Source organism: Ochlerotatus camptorhynchus, unplaced genomic scaffold (assembly GCF_037179485.1).
Source record: "Ochlerotatus camptorhynchus isolate MF236.1 unplaced genomic scaffold, CSIRO-AGI_Acam_v1.1 ptg000370l, whole genome shotgun sequence".
NCBI lineage: Eukaryota > Metazoa > Arthropoda > Insecta > Diptera > Culicidae > Ochlerotatus > Ochlerotatus camptorhynchus.
In genome coordinates, this window is record NW_027040858.1 from 3201350 (window position 1) to 3220993 (window position 19644).

Below are 19644 nucleotides of genomic sequence, written 5' to 3' on the forward strand. Positions count from 1 at the left end.
CCAACTGCTTCAGCCTTCGCAACGCCATCGGGTAGCTATCCGGGAACCTTGGATCGTCCGTCTTCCACAGTAGCCCGGTCTCGAAGCGGTCACCGATTTGTCTCGTGGTCTTCTCGAGGATCTCGCGAGCTCTCTCGTCCTCAGCAGACTCCCGCGATACGCCAACGATCGATTCTTCCAGCGCTTAGTGTCCCTTCAGCAGCTTATGAAGGTCTTCGTTTGTCACTTCCTGGTGGATTCCAAGATATTCGCAGCTCGCTTCGACAGCATTCGCTTGCTTCAGTCCGTAGACCGTCCATCCGAGCTAGCACCGCACTGCTATCGGATCAACCATTGCAAAGAGCTTTGCTTCACTCGGGGCGAACGAGTGGATGTTGTTTAACCCGATGAGTATTTCCGGCCGTCCGTCATAGGAGGAGATGGGCAATCCTCGCATATGTTTATACTGCCACAAAAAAGAGTAAAAATGTCAAATTGCAACATATTTTGTTGATCTGGAATTATTCCAAAGACATTCAGATGATCAAGGACCTGCATAATGTTCTCTGGATAATTTGGCGATTCATATGTTTTATAAGATATTTTTCTGAAGATCTTTAACTGCTCAATATATTATGCCTGTTACATATTCTCGTAACAGGTTGATCAGGAATTATTCCAGAGACCATCAGATGATCAAGGACCTGTATCATGTTACAGGTCAAGACTTGAGGTTGATCAGGTTGTATTCTGGAGGTCTCCAACTGTCCAGTAATTGTAATCTCAGATATTTTTAAGAAATCAGGTTGAATAGGAATTATTCTAATGTCCTTCAGTTGGTCAAATACCTGCAAAATGTTCTCTGGATATTTTGGCAATTCTTCTGATTGATTAATGATTATCTTGTCATGTCTCTTAGATATTCTTGCAAGATAGCAGGTTGATCAAGAATCGTTCCACAAAACGTTAAATTGATCAATGATCTTCATAAAGTCCTCTGCATAATTATTCAAGGCTATTAGTTTATCAGGTATTATTTTGCAGATCTCCAACTCAAATCATGTTTCTAAGATATTTCTTTCAGAAACAGGTTGATCCGGAATTACCTCCCCTTGGCTAGTTTTTGCACCTTGGTGTTGGTGGGCGGACTTAATTTCATGCTTTATAGTGGAGTGTTGGAGACGGTAGGTTTATGGCCGGCGTTGCTGGCTCATGTCGCGATAGAATGGCGCCATGGGCAGGCAATGGGGATTACTAAGCTTCCCCTCTCTGAGAAACCACTGCATGAGAGAACCAAAGATCTAGTGTAGCAGTTATAGTATCACACTTGTTACTCCTTTGATTGAGAGCCGCGAAGAGGCACTGACGTTGGGTGCGATACTGGCGGGTTTTGCCGCAAATCACTCTTATTTTATTTATTTTTACGCAGATAGATTTATTTGGGTTTGCAAGGGAATAATACTATTGAAATATTTCAGAAAGTGCCCAACTATCCTTCTATTTGTGTGACAAGCTTTCATTGATGTTTTCATTAAAGTATTACTCAGGGAACAATGTTAAACACCATATTTACGCTCATTGTTCTCAAAACAAAAGAAGCGCTCCTAGCGAATCTCCTTTTTCTACGTTTATCCGTAGGACGAAGAAAATCTAATGGCGTTTCAATGCGTTTGGACGGAATTGAAACTCGTAGGACGAATTTAGAATCAAGAAGCAGCAATAGATTTTAAACAATATCTCAACAATTTGCGGCACTGTATCAAATCCAATCGTACGTATGGAAAGGTGAATAAATTTAGAAGTTATATTTGACAGAATTATTCCCCTTTTTGTTTAAACGCTTTCAGAAAATAGAGATGAAGCGTGGGTTGTGCTTCGTACGACGAAAATTAGATCAAAAACCCTAAGTATTTTTGTGGCGATTTCTCCTGAAACGAAAGCGAGTAACGAACGAGCACCCTGCGTTCGGTTGTGATGCACTGTCTATTCGTTCAGCACATATAAACCGAACCGAAAGATGATAGTTGCACACCCTCCGTTCGGTTCTCGTGTTGCGAACGTAACCGAACTATGCGTTGAACGAGTGCAAAAGAACCGTGCGAATGGGTGAAACGAACGCTTCGTGTCTACGTAGAAAACGCTTCGTGTAGGTTTTTCCGTTGTCAAAACTTACGTACAACTTTTCGAACGGCGTTGATGTACTGAGCAGACAAATTTTAAACTTAAAGAACTGTTTAAAAACTAAAACAATATTAGCATGATGTGAATATGACATGTATAAGGATGTTGAAGGAATAAGTATATCTAAAACTGTTCTAAAACAGAATCTGCTCTCCGTGTCTCGTAGTCTAGAGAGTGCTTAAGCGCGTATAAGATAAATTCACAAAACACATACTGTCAACATTGTCTCCTAAGCTATGAATTATGAATTATGTTAAGAAAAATTTTGGTCTGGAAATCGAGAAACTGTACATTGTCACCAACAGATACCGGGGTGAATTACGTGAAGGCAGTTTCTCTCATGAAGACGGTACAGGCAATCGCCTTTATTCTCATTTTCGATCGAACCGTATTTCCCATATAAAAAAAATGTTTTGTTTCAAAAATACGATTCGAACGAAAACGAGAATAAGGGCGAATATTAGAAATGAATGAGGACACAACAAATGATCACAGCATTAGAGTCGACTCTGGAGATGAGAATGATTGCGAAAATATCTAACATCCACCCCGTTCGAAAAGTTGCAGTTTTGGCTACGAAAAAACCTACACGAAGCGTTTTCTACGTATACACGAAGCGATCGCTTCGCCCATTCGCTCAGTTCGTTTTCACTCGTTCAACGCATAGTTCGGTTACGTTCGTAACATGAGAAACGAACGGAGGGTGTGCAACTGTCTTCTTTCGGATTCTGAACAAAGTATGCACGCGTTCAAGCACATCACTGAGTCAAAAGTACTTGAAATACGTTTAATTTTAGATTACAAGCACAAGTCCAGGTACTTAATAAAGCATGGATTATGATTGATTAGGTGAATTAGAGATTTCAATTATTTATTAAACTAGACTAATGAGTAAGAATTAGGATGCGGAGGGTCCGCTTAGGAAGGCACATTTAAAGTTGTAGAATAAATCTTCCTATTTAGTCATGAACTTCAGTAAGAAAACGCAAGCAGCCCAATAGCATGCAGATCAACAAGGAGAGGAATAGGTTACAGGGTGTTCATCCAACCGGGAAAACCGGGAACTCGGATTCGCCAGGGAAAATCTGGGAAAACCGAAATCGCACCGCAAAAATCATATATATTCATCCTAAGTAGCAATTTTGTTTTTAAATATCATAGTCTTGTAGGCCATAATATGGTCTTGAAGAATCATTTACTTTATAAAACTTGTAAGGAATCAATCAATTTTATATAATGTACATAATTATATTATTATGTTTATACATCTGTTTACAACTTTAATATTATGTCTTTCATTGTGGTAAAGTATCCAAAATCCTCAAAATTACAAAAACTCTATTTTTTCACAATCTGTTAGCGCACGGGGTAAACGATGATTTTGCCGTTGTTCCTACCACGATAGGCTGCGATGTAAATTTTTATAATTTATTTTGGTGTCATTGGAAGAAAAATGCTTGAATTCTTTTGCTACAGTTTTCTGTAGTTCCAAAGCCTGAGCCAGACAAATCTGGTTACGAAGCTACTTGAAGATAGAGAAGCAGATTCAAGACAATAAAAGAATGCCCGATCTAAAACTCCTTGCATACCCGATCATGCTTGGCATGCATGTTCGACACCGGACACATTCAACGAAATTATAAACTCATGAAATAATAGGTCCAGAGATAAATTAAAAATAATGTCTGCATTGTGCTAACCAGGTACACAAGATTAATAGTCAGGAAATCGTAGAATACCTTGGTTAGTCTGTAAAACATACACACTTAAATTTTTTCACCGAGATCCCAACAGCCGAGTAATTCTGCAATTTATTTTGCTGAGATTCAGTAAAACAATTACCGAGACTTAGCTAACAAATAACATTTTGCTGAGATATCAGCTAACAAAAAGATATTTTGCAGAGATATCAGCAAAAGTAAATGCCTTGGTAATCGGCTGTTGGAGATTTTACCGAGCTAGATTAAGTGTGTAAAGATCTGAATCCATACCTTTCACGCCAAAGTCGAAGTACTAAATTATCTTAGAGATAAATCATCCAGCTCAAACCTAGGGGAAATCATCATTAACCTGAGTTCAAATCTAACCGGCATAAGTCACGAATGATCCACACACTTAGTTTTTTCTACCGAGCTCGGCTGTGCAAATCTCGGCAAAAAAAATTTACTGAGATCTCAGGAAATATTTCATTTGTTTGCTGACATTCAACTAAGTATTATCCGAGAGGGGCGACACGTCTAAATCTCAAGTTTAGATGCTTAACAAATCTCCAACTAGCGAATCAATCTTCGAAAAATCTTCTTTCATTTCTCGCATCTACTTGCATCGCGCATCATCTTTTTGCAGGAAATCTTCAGAATCATCGTCAATCTTGTTTCTATTTACTCAGCGTGCACGCAGCTAGCGACAGCAAAACACAATCTTTCCTGCATCGTAGATAGAGTCGTCCCCCTCGGTATTATCCGAGACTCAGCAATCATATGTCACTTTTGCTGAGATCTCAGTGAAACTTATTTTTGCCGAGATTTGCACAGTCGAGCTCGGTAGAAACAACTAAGCAAGAGTATTAAAGTGACTTTAATAATAATAATAATAATAATAAAAATGATCTGAACTGCAGGCATTTTGGAAAACTTAATTATCAAAACTAATGATATAATGGGGCTTTACGCCAAGGTGTATTATGATTTGGATAATTCAACAATGTTTTTTTATTAACAAAATTGGTAATTTTAAATGATGTTGTGAATTTTTGGAGGAATTTTTGGAGGAATATAAATATTTTGGTAACACATGTTTGCATCCCAGAAAATGTTATTTGGCTTATAGAACTTCAAAATATAAACTCCAGGAAAATTTTAAGAACTTTTAATACTGCGTTTCTCCTGTTCAGGTAACTTATTTATATATCTCGATTACTTTTTCGAAGGGACGTATCAGCCTTTGTAAACAGTGCAAACGATTTGGCGTAACTGGTAGCTCGCACACGCTTACTAACACCACTAGCAGGTAGGGGAAAATGTCCTCTACCTGTTAGTGGTGTGCGAGATTTTATGCCTCAGAAAATCTCGAGGGCGCCGACTGTGATTGAACCCAGGCCCTTTGGAGTGAACGGCAGTCACGTTTACCACTATACCATCGGCGTCGCTAAGAGACGGCTTTAAAAAAACCAACCAATAAACGGTTCCAATTAGCATTACTTACAAGCATCACCTGAAAAATATTAACAACGAAGGTAATGGCGATGATGAAGATGATGATGTGATAATCATGTAGGCATTATTTATACGATACCTACTTTCTACGAAGCAAAGGAGAAGTAATTCGCACAACTTGTTTCATGTCATCGAATCATATTTTCGAGCGTAATTTTAGCTGATTTGTGTCAATCATCTCATCGCAGACTCGTTGCGATGGCCAATCAGCGTTTCGCTAATCAAATGCATGACAACGATTCAAATGACTTCTATTGGCGAGTCAGTTCATCAGTAGAATTGAGATCAAACATCATTTTCCAACAATGGATGGATGGATGGATGCTGTCTCTCTTCAGTCAGGCGTCTCTTCTGTATTCCGCTTGTTGACCCGGTTCTCCACTTTCAACCGAACTCATTCATGTATGCATTCATGACCTCCTCCCCAAGTCATTCGGTGTGTTGTTTAAAGCTCAGACTACCGTCCAGCCGCAGCTTCCAGCGTACATATCGTTAAACCAATTCCGGTGTATCGATTCATCGTGGGTGGGCCGTGGGTGTGTACGATTTGGTATGTACACTGTTGGGGTAGGCACAGAGTTGTAGTAAAATGAGATCTCAAGCATTTTCATTGAAGCGAGTCGCTCCACACTACATCACTGGGTGATGAGTTCGCCGCCGCCGCCAAAGTCTCTATTGGCAATCATCAATCGATTCGTTGCTGTTGTTGTACATACCGTGCTTTGAACAAATTTGATTAAGCTAATTTAAACTGGCGGGGACTGGTTACGGGTCCGGCGCTCAATGGAATTCCAATGAAGTGGAACAACGACGATGATCTCAATCATAATACGACTCGTATCGGTTTCAAGCGATGATGTCCATGTGGGAAATGCTTGCGGTGATTCATCGCTTGCTGATACTTTTGTCCGTGCTCAATCCAGCATAATTCAATTTAGTAAACTGCTGATGATGATTCTGATGAAATAGACGTGTATGAGCTAATTTGTTGTGTGTATTCTTTGTTGTTTGCAGATGTCGATGTGAGGAGCGAGTCGCGTTTGGACCGCAGAGGCATCGGAAGCCATCAGCAGCAGCAGCAGCAGCAGCAACAGCAAGCCCTCTACCAGCAGCAGCAGTATCAAAACACACTGTCGCGTCGGAATTCCACCGGAAGCAGTGCGCTGAACGGCGGAATGAACAGTCATACGGCGGCCATCAATTTGCAATCGTCGGGTCAAACAGCAGTCGTTGGTCATCATCGGGGTTTCTCGTCAACCGTCGTAGCCGCAGCCAACTCGGCCGCCTCGGGCGATTGTCCATGGTTCATGCCGCATCAGATGCCACCGACGGCACCGGCGCGGCAGCACAAACGGCCTGCGCCCCAACCGGGTGGAGGTGTCCCCGGCGGTGGTGGCATGGGACACGTGGGGATGCAGCCACCACAGTTCATTAATCCACCACCGGCACCGCAGCAGCAAAGCCAACAACCGCCGCAGCATTCGCCACAGCAGCACCAGCAGATGGCACCACCGCAATTACCTCCACACAGTGTTACTGTAAGTTTCCTAAATTTCCCAGTCGTTCAACTGACACCATAGCTTTCTTTCATTTCAGAGTAATCAAAATCTTAATTCCATCCACCTGCCGCCGGCTCAGCAACAACAACAGCAGCAGCAACATCACCAGCAACCTCCACCAATGCACTCCGGAGGAATGGTCCCTCCGGTGCACCACATACCAAAATCTCCCAACCAGCACAGTATGCTCGGGCCGTCCGGTCTCCAGCAGGCAGCACAGCATCACCAGCCAACGGCCCAGCACGGTGCTCTGGGCAGCCATCAGTCGAATCTCATGTCCACCTCGATGAACAGTGCCCAGCTACAGAACCACATTCTTACCAGTCAGCAGCAGCAGCAATCGGTAGCTTCATCAGTGGTGGCGGCAGTCGCTATCCCACCCCATCCCAGTCAACAACAACAACAACAACAACAGCAGCAGCCGCCGCAGGTGCCACCACCCCCGCATGGGATGTCCAATTCGATGCACAGCCAAATTGGGTTGCCTCCACCGCCGTCGGTCGTCACCGGGGGAGGAGCATTCGATAGCAACGGAGTAAGTTGGGCCGGTGCCGGAGTTGCCACGGCGTCCCTCTCGCCCACGGCCGCAGCTGCCCAACGGAGGGCTGAGGTCAATGCCAAACTGAACGCGATGCCGTGAGTATTCTCCTTTTGATGTATTATTGAAGCTATCAATTCGGAGCGGGGGGGATACCGGAGGAACCGTATTGGATATCGTTGTCGTGGTACGTCAATTATCAATACCGGAACGCTCATTAGCTTCAAATAAAAAATGAAAATGGAAAGCATTTCTCCAACAAGCGTGTTGATATACTTTGTGGTCATGTTATAATTACGTAAGTTGATATTTTCAAACCACATTGTAAGACTTGGAAATATTTACCAAAACGCCCTCCTCTCCTCCCTGAATGGCCCCTTTGCCCCATATCACCCTATGGAACACGTTCGCGGAAAAGCCAAATTCATCGATAGCTATTGCGCTGCTGATAAGCATTGCCATTGGTGTGTGAAACGCTCTTTTCCATTAATTAAACGAGCAATTGGCCATGAATCGCAATCACAATAATAGTACACGTGTAAAGATGCCGACGCAGTTCCTCGGTTACCCCTTAAGAATGTCACATAATGTCGATTGCCATGGAGTTGGTGGAAATCTAAAACCGACTACTTTCCTTTTCTTCCACTCAACAGATGGTTCCACGGTCGGATAAAACGCGAGGAGGCGGAAAACCTGCTGAAGCCTCACGAGGACGGTCTGTTCCTGGTGCGCGAATCGACCAACTTCCCCGGCGACTACACGCTGTGTGTCTGCTTCAACGAGAAGGTCGAACACTACCGGATTAAGTACGCCGAGAACAAGCTAACGATCGATGACGACGAGTACTTTGACAATCTCGGCCAACTGGTGGAGGTGAGTGTGTAAGCGGATTCCCAGGAACGACGGGCATCATTATCAATTTAATGCTATTAAACTGAAACGGCCCAATGCAATTTGATACGATTGTTTTCGATTAACGGCTCGTTTTTTTGCACTTCATTCAGCACTACACCCTGGACTCGGACGGACTGTGCACGAAGCTGATGAAGGCCCAACCGAAGGAGGAGTTTTGCGTCAAGGATTTCCAGGACAACGGCTGGGAGATCAAGATGGAGGACCTGCAGCTGAAGGAGAACATCGGCAAGGGTGAATTTGGCGATGTGATGCTCGGCATCCTCAAGGGCGAGAAGGTGGCCGTGAAGGTGTTGAAGGATGCCGGTCGGGCGTCCAATAAGTTCCTTGCCGAGGCGGGCGTGATGACGTGAGTTGGCAAAGTGCTTGATTCGAACGGTTTTCTGATTTCTTTTCCGACGTTACAGAACTCTCGAACATGAAAATCTCGTCAAATTCATCGGGCTGGTGTTCCACGATAAGTACATCTACCTGGTGACGGAGTTCATGAGCAAAGGTTCCCTGGTAGACTACCTCCGGTCCCGGGGTAGACAGCACATTACCCGAAGAGATCAGATCAATTTTGCCTTGTGAGTAACAGGCGAAACACGGTTTGTGTGAAATTGAAAGATCCTAATATGGTGCCTTTTTTTCCCTCTTTCGACAGCGACACCTGTTCGGGAATGGAGTATCTGGAAATGAAGAAGGTCATACATCGGGATTTGGCCGCCCGGAATGTGCTGATTTCGGAGGAGTGTGTCGCGAAGGTGTCCGACTTTGGACTGGCACGAGACGAGCGGTATACGGCCGACATCAGCAAGCTGCCCATCAAATGGACCGCTCCGGAGGCGCTGAAAGAGGGGGTAAGTGCATTCCATGGTTTCAGATCATATCTGGACCAACAATTGAAATAGGCGAGACAACCAAACGTAAGCAATGGCTTTAAACGCAAATTTCTCGAGAATCAAAACACACCCACGCAAACTAGTAATGCCATTCGATAGAGGAAGTTTGCTGGTGTTAGATTGCCTGAATGTGTTTTGGTTCTCGGGAAATTTTGAGTTAAAGCCATTGTTTACGTTTGGTTGCTCTGCCTATTTCAAATGTTGATTGTAGATATTATCTTCGTGACAGAAATATAGCCTATATAGAAAAGCACCAAGTGAATGTAGACCTCAAAAGTGAACTCCGGAGGAAATCAATAAGCTAGGTCAGCGGTTCTGAAATAGGTCAAGGACTTTTAGTTGGTGGACAGAAGTTCAGAATGCAAATGCGTTTCCTGAATATGCTAAGTCTTGTTGGGATCTTGACCATATAGAAGGTTTCTGTGGCGCTAGTGTGCAATTTTAATGAATTTATTTATTTTATTTTATTTTACTAGTCTTCGAACTGATCGTACAGACAGATATTGCTATTCACTAATCCTATTTCTAAACATTGTCTTAGATATATTAAAATCAAAAAGGACAAATACTTCATTAAAACGACGACAACAAACATCAAACGGATGGTTCTGTCCATAAAGAGTGCGGTGCACAGGAAGGCGGAGAAAATCTGCACGCCGGATCGTTCTGGTCGGAATGTTTACATTTATATTGCTCAGCAGTACTGAGCAGTCTACGTTGCTCTTCAGGATGTCGAATATAAAAAGCCGCTGCAACAGGATCCTCCTACTAGCCAAGGTCGGTAGATGTATCAAGGCGCAGCGATGCTCGTAGGGTGGTAATCGAACCGGATCATGCCACGGAAGTAAATCGAAGAAAGTTCCTTTGAATACGCTCGATCCGGTTAATCTGAACGACATGGTATAGCGCCCACACCAGCACTCCATATTCAAGTATGCTGCGTACCAGCGCGCAGTAGAGACTTTTCAAGCAATGAATGTCTTCAAACTGCTGCGTGTTTTGTTTGATGAATCCAAGCACTGCGTACGCCTTGGCGGTCGTTGCAGCTATGTGTTGGGTATACCTCAGCTTACTGTCAAGTAGCACACCCAGATCTTTAACAGTGCTTACTCTGTCGATACTAGTTGTCAACATTCTATAATCAAAAATGGTCCCCATCCTTGTTCGATAGAAAGAAATTACATTACATTTTCGGGTATTTACATCCATTCCGTTTAGCCTGCACCAGTGTAGTAACGCGTCGATGGCAGCTTGTATGGCACAGCAATCAACTAACGATGAAACTACCCGAAAGGACTTCAAATCATCGGCAAACATTGCCTTCGGAGATTTAATCATTTCGCAAAGATCGTTGACGAATAGCACAAAAAGAAGTGGGCCCAAATGGCTCCCTTGAGGCACACCAGATGTGAAATCGAATGGGTCAGAGCTCGTTCCATCAAGGCGAACGTAGGCACTGCGCTCAGTTAGGTAGGAAAATATCCAGCGAGTCAACCAGAATGCGGCACTCTATCGAACGCTTTAGAGAAGTCGATATAGATGGCATCGATTTGTTGTCTCATTTCCAGTGTGTTGACCAACGAGGAAACATATGCCATCAGGAGCGTTTTTTCACGAATCCATGCTGGAATTCGGAAATAATATGATGAACGTGTGGATAAAACGAATCGAAGACGAGGCTTTCAAAAATCTTTGGCAAGCAGCTCAAATTTGATATGCCACGGTAGTTCTCTACGTTGTGGATACTACCAGCTTTATGTATGGGAGTAATGACAGCAGTTTTCCAAGCACTCGGAAAAACGCCTTCCGCCATGGAACGATTAAAAAGAATTGTGGCGGGAACGGAAAGCGAAACGGCGCAGTACTTGATAAACAGTGGTGAAAGACGATCTGGTCCGGCGCCTTTGGATTCGTCTATCCCTTGGAGTTTGCTCAGCACATTTTCCGGAGAAAAGTCGAGAAGCGCTACGTTCAAATCATACCGAGGCAAACTGTCCAAGTACACTTCAGACGGAGGTGATCGGTTATTACTTAGCACACCCCGAAAGAATGACGAGAACAAATTTGCCGAATCAAGCGGGGTTGCGGCCGTAAACCCGTTATAAAAAACATGCTGAGGAATTGCATCCCTCTGCTTTCGACTTGGTTCATGAGACCGACTTAGGATCGTTTTTGATGTTTTCTTCCGTGCGATGAATGTAGCTGCTGAAGCATCGCGCAAGCAAAGAATTATAATCGCTCTCCAATATACGGAGCTCAGCTTTGTGCTGTTCGTCCCTCGAACGAAAATAACGTTTCCTGGCCTTGCGAAGACGATTACGTAGATGATGCAGCTCGTTGTTCCACCAAGGCTGTCTTCTCCCGAAAAAGTGGCGTCTTTGCTTCATCGGTACTACATCCCGAACAATTGAGAACACTCGTTGATAAAAGTTGGAAACAGCTTCGTTGATGTTGCACCCATTAAGGCACCCATCCCAATGAACGGCCGAAATTAATGCGTTAAGCGATGCGAAATCACATTGGTTGAAATCAAAGTTGAAGGGGTCCGATGCATTCATGCTATCGCACTTTCTGGTGGTTTCAAATTTTAACACGAGGGCTTGTGATGATGATCAATTTTCAGCAATGGCAACGGTGGTTCCAGTACCTCAACACACTTATCCTCATTGATGAAAGCCAGATCGAGAATTGTGCTATATCTAGGGATCCTGATCGTATAGTAGGTTCATGTCTTCAGCAAATGTGTTCAACAGGTCAAAGACTTTTGGGTAGTGGGCAGAAATTAAGAATTTTCTTATTACGTGGCGCTAGTGTGCAAGTTAATTCCCTGAATTGGCTATATCTTAGTATTCTTGCCATAAAGAAGGTTTCAGTCTTTGACGAATTTGTTCAGTAGGTCAAGGACTTTTGGGGAGTCCAGAAGGGAGTGCCGTAAGCTCTCTTTGTTGTCTATGCTGTCTTATAGTCGTTTGGTATTCGTCGATATTGCCGGGTCGTTTACCTTGCATCGAAGAGGCCGGCTTTTCGGAGAAACCATCGAGGGCCGCAGTTCTGACCGGGTAGTACGCCAAGGCATTCCTGATGCTTCCGGCATTGTCGTATAGCATGCGGGGGCCCTCGTATTGAGGGTAGTGGCCGATGGCATGTTCGACGAAGTACATCGTCATACCTCGCATGTCTTTGGAAAAGGTCCGGTGTCAAAGAAATTGTGCGATATGCGGGTGTGTCCTGTTCTCAATCTTGAGAATTTCACTTACTCACGTATTCGATGGTTCCTCCCATCCGACGATATCTCCTTTAACCTTCCGGATGAAAGGCTCTCTAGCGTCGTTCCAGACGGAGGCCCACGAGTCGCTGAAAGCTTTGCCCCACTGTTTCAGGTCTGTAAGCCTCGACATTGCAACATACCCCACAATGAACCGGGATCTAAACAAAGGTAGTGTTGGGCGAGGATGCCTTGGATCCACCGGTGTTCGGTGACCGGTGAGTCCATGACTTCCACTACACTAGCCGAGTCGATAAACACGGCGATCGGGGTGTCGGAGAGGATTGTTGCAGCATTAAAGGCGGCAGCAGCTTCAGTATTGGATTGGAAGCATGTAGCAAACTGCTATCTGCGGTCCTGTTACCCCGATGCCAACACCCATCCGGGTGTAGCGGATGGTATGATGTTTATATTTTTCGTTTTGTAGCTGCGTTACCTTTTTTGGCAGCCAAGGTCCCAAGGTGATGGAGTAATCGGTCCGGGGTTTTGATAGGTTCCAACCACTTGCTCCGACCCAGTGAACCATGCTCACTGTAGGGAACTCTTGGTTGGTCCACTTTATCCGGAGTTGGTTGACCTCCATCAAGAGGCCTGTAGTCTTCGCGTCCAGATCGATATCCTGATAGCCTAATTGTATGGCTAGCTTTTTATTTAGTTCGCCCTGGGCTAGACATGTGATTTCTATACGTCAGCTTTGAATTTATAATGGCCTTGACCACCTTGGCCATGGTAGATCGATTGCTGTCTGGGTGCTGGCCTTGCAGGGTTCGTAGAATGTTAATCCTGGTCTTGAAGCTAGCTTTTGTCTCGTCAAAGTTTTTTGAGAAGGATAATTTCCTATCAAAGTAGATGCCTAGGATGCGCACTGCCCTCTGGTACTTATTTATTTATTTATTTGTCAGCATCAACAGACTCGATATGGTCCCAATGATGGTTTAACTTAAAATTAAAATTAAAGTCATAAGTTAAAACTACAAAACATTAAAACATGATCATTGACTGTTTCCATGTCTGGAGAAGAATGAAGAGAAACGTCTCCGAAGTGTTAGTCGTGGCAGGTGAAAATCGAATACTGATGAAACTCGGTTAAATACTCGCTGCAGTCCGCCTATTGCACCGTTGATTGCATAGTTTGTCCTACGTAGTGGCATTCTCAGCATAACATTGTTACGAAGCATTCGGGGTTGGGCGTTAATGTTTACTTGCTCCAAGATTGCCATACAATCAATTCTGCCATGTAACGTGTCCGCGACAAGCAGGGCTTTTGAAGTATCTCTTCTGGTGCGAAGAGGCTCCAAGTCGATCAGCTGGCAACTTTCATAGCTGGGCAAATGAAACGGGTCTCTCCAAGGTAACATTCTCAACGCGTATCGCAGAAAACGGCGTTGAACGGACTCGACTCTCTCAGTACCATTGCTGTAGTTCGGACTCCAAACCCCAGAACAATATTCTAGAATGGAACGTACCAGGGAACAATACAGTGACTTGAGGCAATGAATGTCGGAGAAATTCTTAGCTGTTCTGAAGGTAAAGCCCAATGTCCTTGACGACTTGTCGACGACGTACGAGATGTGTTGCTTATATGTAAGTTGAGAGTCCAGGATGACACCTAGATTTTTTACATGGCTCACACGTTCAATAATGGTGTCCCGGAGAGCATAGTGAAAAATAACTGGTTCTTTCTTTCGGGTAAAAGTGATGACTGAACACTTCGCAGGATTTACTGTCATTCGGTTCAAATGGCACCAGCTGGCAAACGCTTCAAACTGACGTTGGAGGAATTGACAATCATCGATCGAGCAGATCCGTAAGTAGATTTTGAGATCGTCTGCATACGATAGTCGTGGACCTTCGATAACTAAATTCACGTCATTGAAGTAGAGTAAGAAAATCAACGGTCCCAGATGACTTCCTTGAGGTATTCCTGACGTAGCTGCGAAAATGTCGGACTGGCAGTCACCATGGGCTACCACCAACTGACGATCGGCGAGATATGAGCGAAACCATCTCAAGAGATTTCCGCTAATCCCAAGTCTATCCAATTTGGCGATCGCGATGTCGTGATTTATCTTATCGAAGGCAGCAGACAAGTCAGTGTAGATGACGTCTGTTTGTGACCTTTCAACCATACTTTGCGTGATGTACGATGTCAGACACAGTAGATTCGTGGTAGTAGATCGACCAGAGGTGAAGCCATGTTGATCTTCACTTAGATACTGCTTGCAATGGGAGAGCAGAGGCTCTATGATGATTAACTCGAATAACTTCGAAATTGCGCACAACGATGTAATTCCACGATAATTATCCACGTTCCGTTTACTACCCTTTTTATACACAGGGAACATTTCCAGTTCGATGGAAAAATTCCACACGATATGGACAATCGGAACAGATGTTGTAGCGGTGACAGTAAGTTAGCGATATGCTTCTTCAGAAAGACTGACGGGACACCATCCGGTCCAGGGTTGATAGAAGGCTTTAGTTTTAGTGCGGCAGTCGTTATCACTTCAGCGTTGACAACAATTCCACCCAGAGCTTGACCGGAAAGTGGAACGTTGCTTTCTGCTAGAGTCGCGTATTCGTTGGTTAAGCTCTCGTCAGAGAAGACACTTGCAAACTTGTTGGAGAACAAGCGGCAGACTTCCTGTGGAGTGGAAGCGACTTCGCCGTTCAATAGACCGGACTCTCTGCGCTGTTCCTTCACGTACTTCCAGAGAGACTTCGGGTGCGACTTGAATTTCCTTTGAATCCCTCGCAGATAATGCAAGTAGCATTGACGGCTGACTCGCTTGAACTGTACGGGATGACTTCTTGATTGATCTGAATCGGGACGCTGATTGGTTGGTGTGATTGCTTTTAAATAAAAAAAAAATTAATGGTTTTCATTATAAAGTTGTTCCTACAAAACTGTTCATGGCACTTAACTTAAAAAAACACGTTTGTGGCAATGTATTAATTGATTTGGTTGTGGGAGAAATGGTCGGAAGACAAAACGTTGAATGACAAAAGGTCGAAAGGACAAAAAGTCGAAGGTACAAAAGCTCAAATAGACCAAAGGCTGAATGGATCATTCGACCATTTGTCCATTTGTGCCTCTTTGAATGCTTCTATATTTGGTCCATTTAACATTTTGTCATTCGACGTTTTGTCCATTGGACTTTTCTATTCCCATTGAAGTTACCTCTGACGTTAACGATTAACAACCCTGTTTAGGAAGTGGCGCCGGAGGTTTAGTGGTAAGCGTGATTGCCTCTCACCCCAAAGGGCGTGCCGGGATTTTCTGAGGCATAAAATCTTTGATCACGCTTTCCTTCGGAAGGAAAGTAAAGCCGTTGGTCCCCGGTCCATGAGTTAATTAATTAAAAAAAAAGAACCCTGTTTAGGAATATAAGTAGACACCCTGGACCACTTACTGAATAGCTTAGTACAATAGAAACTTCCGGCATTCGTCTTAAAAGACCATCGTAGTATGCCATATCCTCTCTGCGCCAATTTTCAGTGCTATAACTTTTGTCACGGAAAACGTTCCCGCTCAACACTGACTAACATGATCTTCCAATTTCCGCAGAAATTCTCCAACAAAACCGACATGTGGAGCTTTGGAATCCTACTGTGGGAGATCTACTCGTTCGGCCGAGTACCCTACCCTAGAATCGTAAGTATTGCATTCTCAACGGCTCAATGTTTATCCTCCGATACTAAACCTGCATTCCCCTCTAACACAGCCCCTAGCGGACGTGGTCAAGCACGTCGGCAGCGGCTACAAGATGGAAGCCCCCGAAGGCTGCCCACCGGAGATCTACGAAATGATGCGCCAGGCGTGGGACCTGGTCCCCGAGAAGCGGCCCACCTTTGCCGAACTGAAACGACGGCTAGCCATCTGCAAGCGGGAAACGGCCAACACCTACGTGGCGTAGATAGCGGAACACCACAAGTATTCGGTAATCGGTAATTCACACAAACCTAAACAAAAGCAAGAGTCTGATAACCCTACAAACTGTTGCCCGCGCTACACAAGCAAGATGCACGAACAGGACGCATACAAATGCCATTTTTAGTAGGTATACTTTTTTGCTTTCGGTAGCCGGAAGCGCAAGGGCGGCAGATTATACGGGGAGTTTGTGCTGTAGGAGTTAGGCGGGAATTGTACAGAGATGAAAGCTTTTTCCTTTCGTTTGTTCGTCCGCACTGCGTAATTTTTTTTTGGTACGTCCAGCTATTATTATTTGTTTTATGATTTAAAGAAACAATATTTCTGTTATTCCTTAATTATTGGGAAAGAAAAGTTCACATGTACATAGCTAAGAATCTTCTAAGCAGCTGATGGCAGAACATAGAGGATAGCGAGGAAGTTAGGTGGTAAGCATTAAATTATTAGCTCTACAAAGCGCGTTTCCGGAAAGGAGGAAAGGTTTTCCGATCGTGGCATAGACATTTTGCGTTTTCGAAGTGTGGATGGACGGTATTTGTAATTCTTTTTTTTTTTTAGCGAAAGGAGAAACATTCAGTCAGTTCGGTTCAGAATACATTTGGCTGTATCATTTTTTGTAATAGACCGTTTCTTTCAGTGTAAGTTTTGAGGTTAGAATGTTTTCTTTTCTTTGTTCTTGGTCTGTTAACTATTTAAGATAAAGTCAAATATTTATTTCACAAAAATCTGGGTGGACAAGGGTTTTGCATACCTATAAATAGAAGCACACGGGTGTAGGCACAAACGTAACAAAATTGGGACAATCAGCTCGAAAATGTTAAACCACACGTTCATCAACTAACGAAACAGTTTTTAGCTTTTTTTAAACAGGGTTTTGAATTTACAACAACCGCTTTTTTTTTAGGTGAGCTTGTTCCCACGATGGAAGGCAGCGTACGTGTAAAAGAGGATAATGACTTCATATTTTTTTTCACTATGGACATCTCATCTACATCTTTGTGCTTCGCCTTAATTTTCACTGTCAGTTGTTAATGTAGAGATTTTTGGGAGAACTCGATGCAGTTATTTCTGAGCAATACAAACAAAGGAAACTGATTTGACGAGATGATTTATGTTCTTGATAGAATGCCTGAAGAGTATTTTTTTATTCGGAGGGACTCAACAGAATTTGAATGAAGTCTCCAACGGCCGCTGAAGCGAGATATACACTGTTCAAGTGAGTTATAATTCGATTCGCCTTCTATCCTGATGGCTAGCGTTCAAGTGACTTGAAAGCGAGTTGAAGAAGTTGGACATCGTTCAACTTTCTGGACGTTCAATACGCAGTTCAAGTAAATTGAAGCCCGAATTCAGTTGAAAATTCGCGATTGAAGTGAGTTGCTTCACTGTCGCTATTCGCATAAAAGTCCCAGGAAAAATCCACAAGACATGGGACTATTATGCGAATAGTGGTTAGTAAGTTCAGTTCACCCCCGATCTGATGGTCGACGGTTGAAAGATTAGAAAAAGTTGGACATTTCCCAACACACTTAAAGGCTGTACTCGAACAAAGTAAGACACACAAAAATGGTCACCAAAAATTCATTTTAAGTCGGATTATCTTCAAACTTTCAGGGAATAACCTATAACATTATGGTTAGGTTTCATTGCTTCATTGTTTTATTGGATCTCCGCTCTATCCAGCATTTTACGAGCGCTTATGGCCGCCACAATCTGGCTGAGTTTTTGGTAGGAAACATATGATTTGACGTTTGGGTTGTGTCGTTTGATGTGTAAACGTTCAAATTTGATCGTTTACACGTCAAACGACACAAGCCAAACTTCAAATCTTATGTTCCCTACCCAGAAACTCGGCCAGATTGTGGCGGCCATAAGCGATCGTAAAATACTGAATAACCGAATGCCCGCAACTTGCTCTTGACACCACTCATAACCTTTTTGGGCAATGGTGGGGTCGACTCCTTTTGATACTTTTACCCACTTCAAAGCCAGCTCGTTCTCTAGCACCTTAGGTGTTTTACGAAGTCTGGCCTTTGGTACAAAACAACATTGTTGTCTCTGTACCAGTCTAACACTGGCCGCGCGTAGTGGTAGGATGCCAAATCCGGCCAAACCAGCGTCTAGCTTCCGTGAGACCGCAGGAAGGGTAAGAGGCACTTCTGGAGGCACTCATCCCGGTAGATTTGCCCGTTGATGGTACCCGTCGTAATGTACGGCTGGCTCATCTTGTCGCACCCACAGATGGCCCGCCAAAGCAAGAATTTTTTGGCGAATTTGTGTACCTTCTTCTTAGTTACCTCCTCATGAACGACTAACCGTGATGTGGCAACGTAAAACTCCTGCCCGGCAACTGCTTTGTGTCCGCCTTGATGTAAGTCTCGTCGTCCACCTCGACGCACCTCGCTCTCGTCAGCCACTCCCGGTACAGCTTCTTGGCACGGGTGTTTTGTTTGTCGTTCCGGTTCGCCTCCGTGTTTTGTTTGTCGTTCCGTTTCGATGCCTTCCGTACCTTGTAGACGTGGATGCCGGCACTCTTCATTGTTTTTTGGACAAACCAGATGGAAACATCCGCCTTCTTCGCCGCATCGCGGATCGAAAGATTCGGCCGACGCTTGAACAGACTCACCGGCTCAGCTGTCTTCGGTTTTCTGCCACAGCCTGCCCGCCGCTGGGTCATCTGGGTCTTCATGAATGACTTTATCACCCGGGAAATTGTCGAATGATGGATGCCCTCACGGAGAATGAGAACGACCCAAATTTGAGTTGAGTTAACTTCTAATTAACATAAAGGGCAGAAACTCAGCGATGAGTGAATTTGTCTCATGTTTTTTTCAGGTTTGTCCAGGAAAAACTTCGCGAATATGAGAAAAGTAAAGATTGGATTCACTTAGTCTATTGGTACTACTCCCAGACTGAGTAAAATTGTTGTCAATTTTCCTCATTTTGCGGCTGAATTCCTGAACTTTTGGCGATTATGAGTGAACTAAACTCAAATTTGGTTCGTTCTCATTCGCCATGCAGGTGCTTCCCGATCCATCTGTGGGACACACACAGTCGGATTTTCCACGACGGCGCACAAGATTTTGTTGCGGATCTGCTCTCCCTCCGATGCCATCTCGATAAACACTTGACAGATTGTGTTGAAATTCTGCCAGCATAAACATTACACTCTTGACTAGT

General features: G+C 43.9%; 1 protein-coding gene across 3 annotated transcripts in view; it reads left to right on the forward strand.

Moving 5' to 3' along the window:
• The window catches only part of Csk (C-terminal Src kinase), a 163825-nt gene extending 144921 nt beyond the window's left edge, over window positions 1–18904 (forward strand). For all 3 annotated transcript variants that reach the window (XM_065232554.1, XM_065232555.1, XM_065232557.1), the window contains 8 exons: window positions 6390–6913; window positions 6972–7570; window positions 8126–8345; window positions 8477–8733; window positions 8792–8953; window positions 9031–9226; window positions 16102–16188; window positions 16259–18904. In XM_065232554.1, the coding sequence (XP_065088626.1) occupies window positions 6390–6913; window positions 6972–7570; window positions 8126–8345; window positions 8477–8733; window positions 8792–8953; window positions 9031–9226; window positions 16102–16188; window positions 16259–16450 (2237 nt within the window). In that variant the 3' untranslated portion in view covers window positions 16451–18904. The remainder of the gene's footprint in view (window positions 1–6389; window positions 6914–6971; window positions 7571–8125; window positions 8346–8476; window positions 8734–8791; window positions 8954–9030; window positions 9227–16101; window positions 16189–16258) is intronic.
• Window positions 18905–19644: the final 740 nt, after the last annotated feature.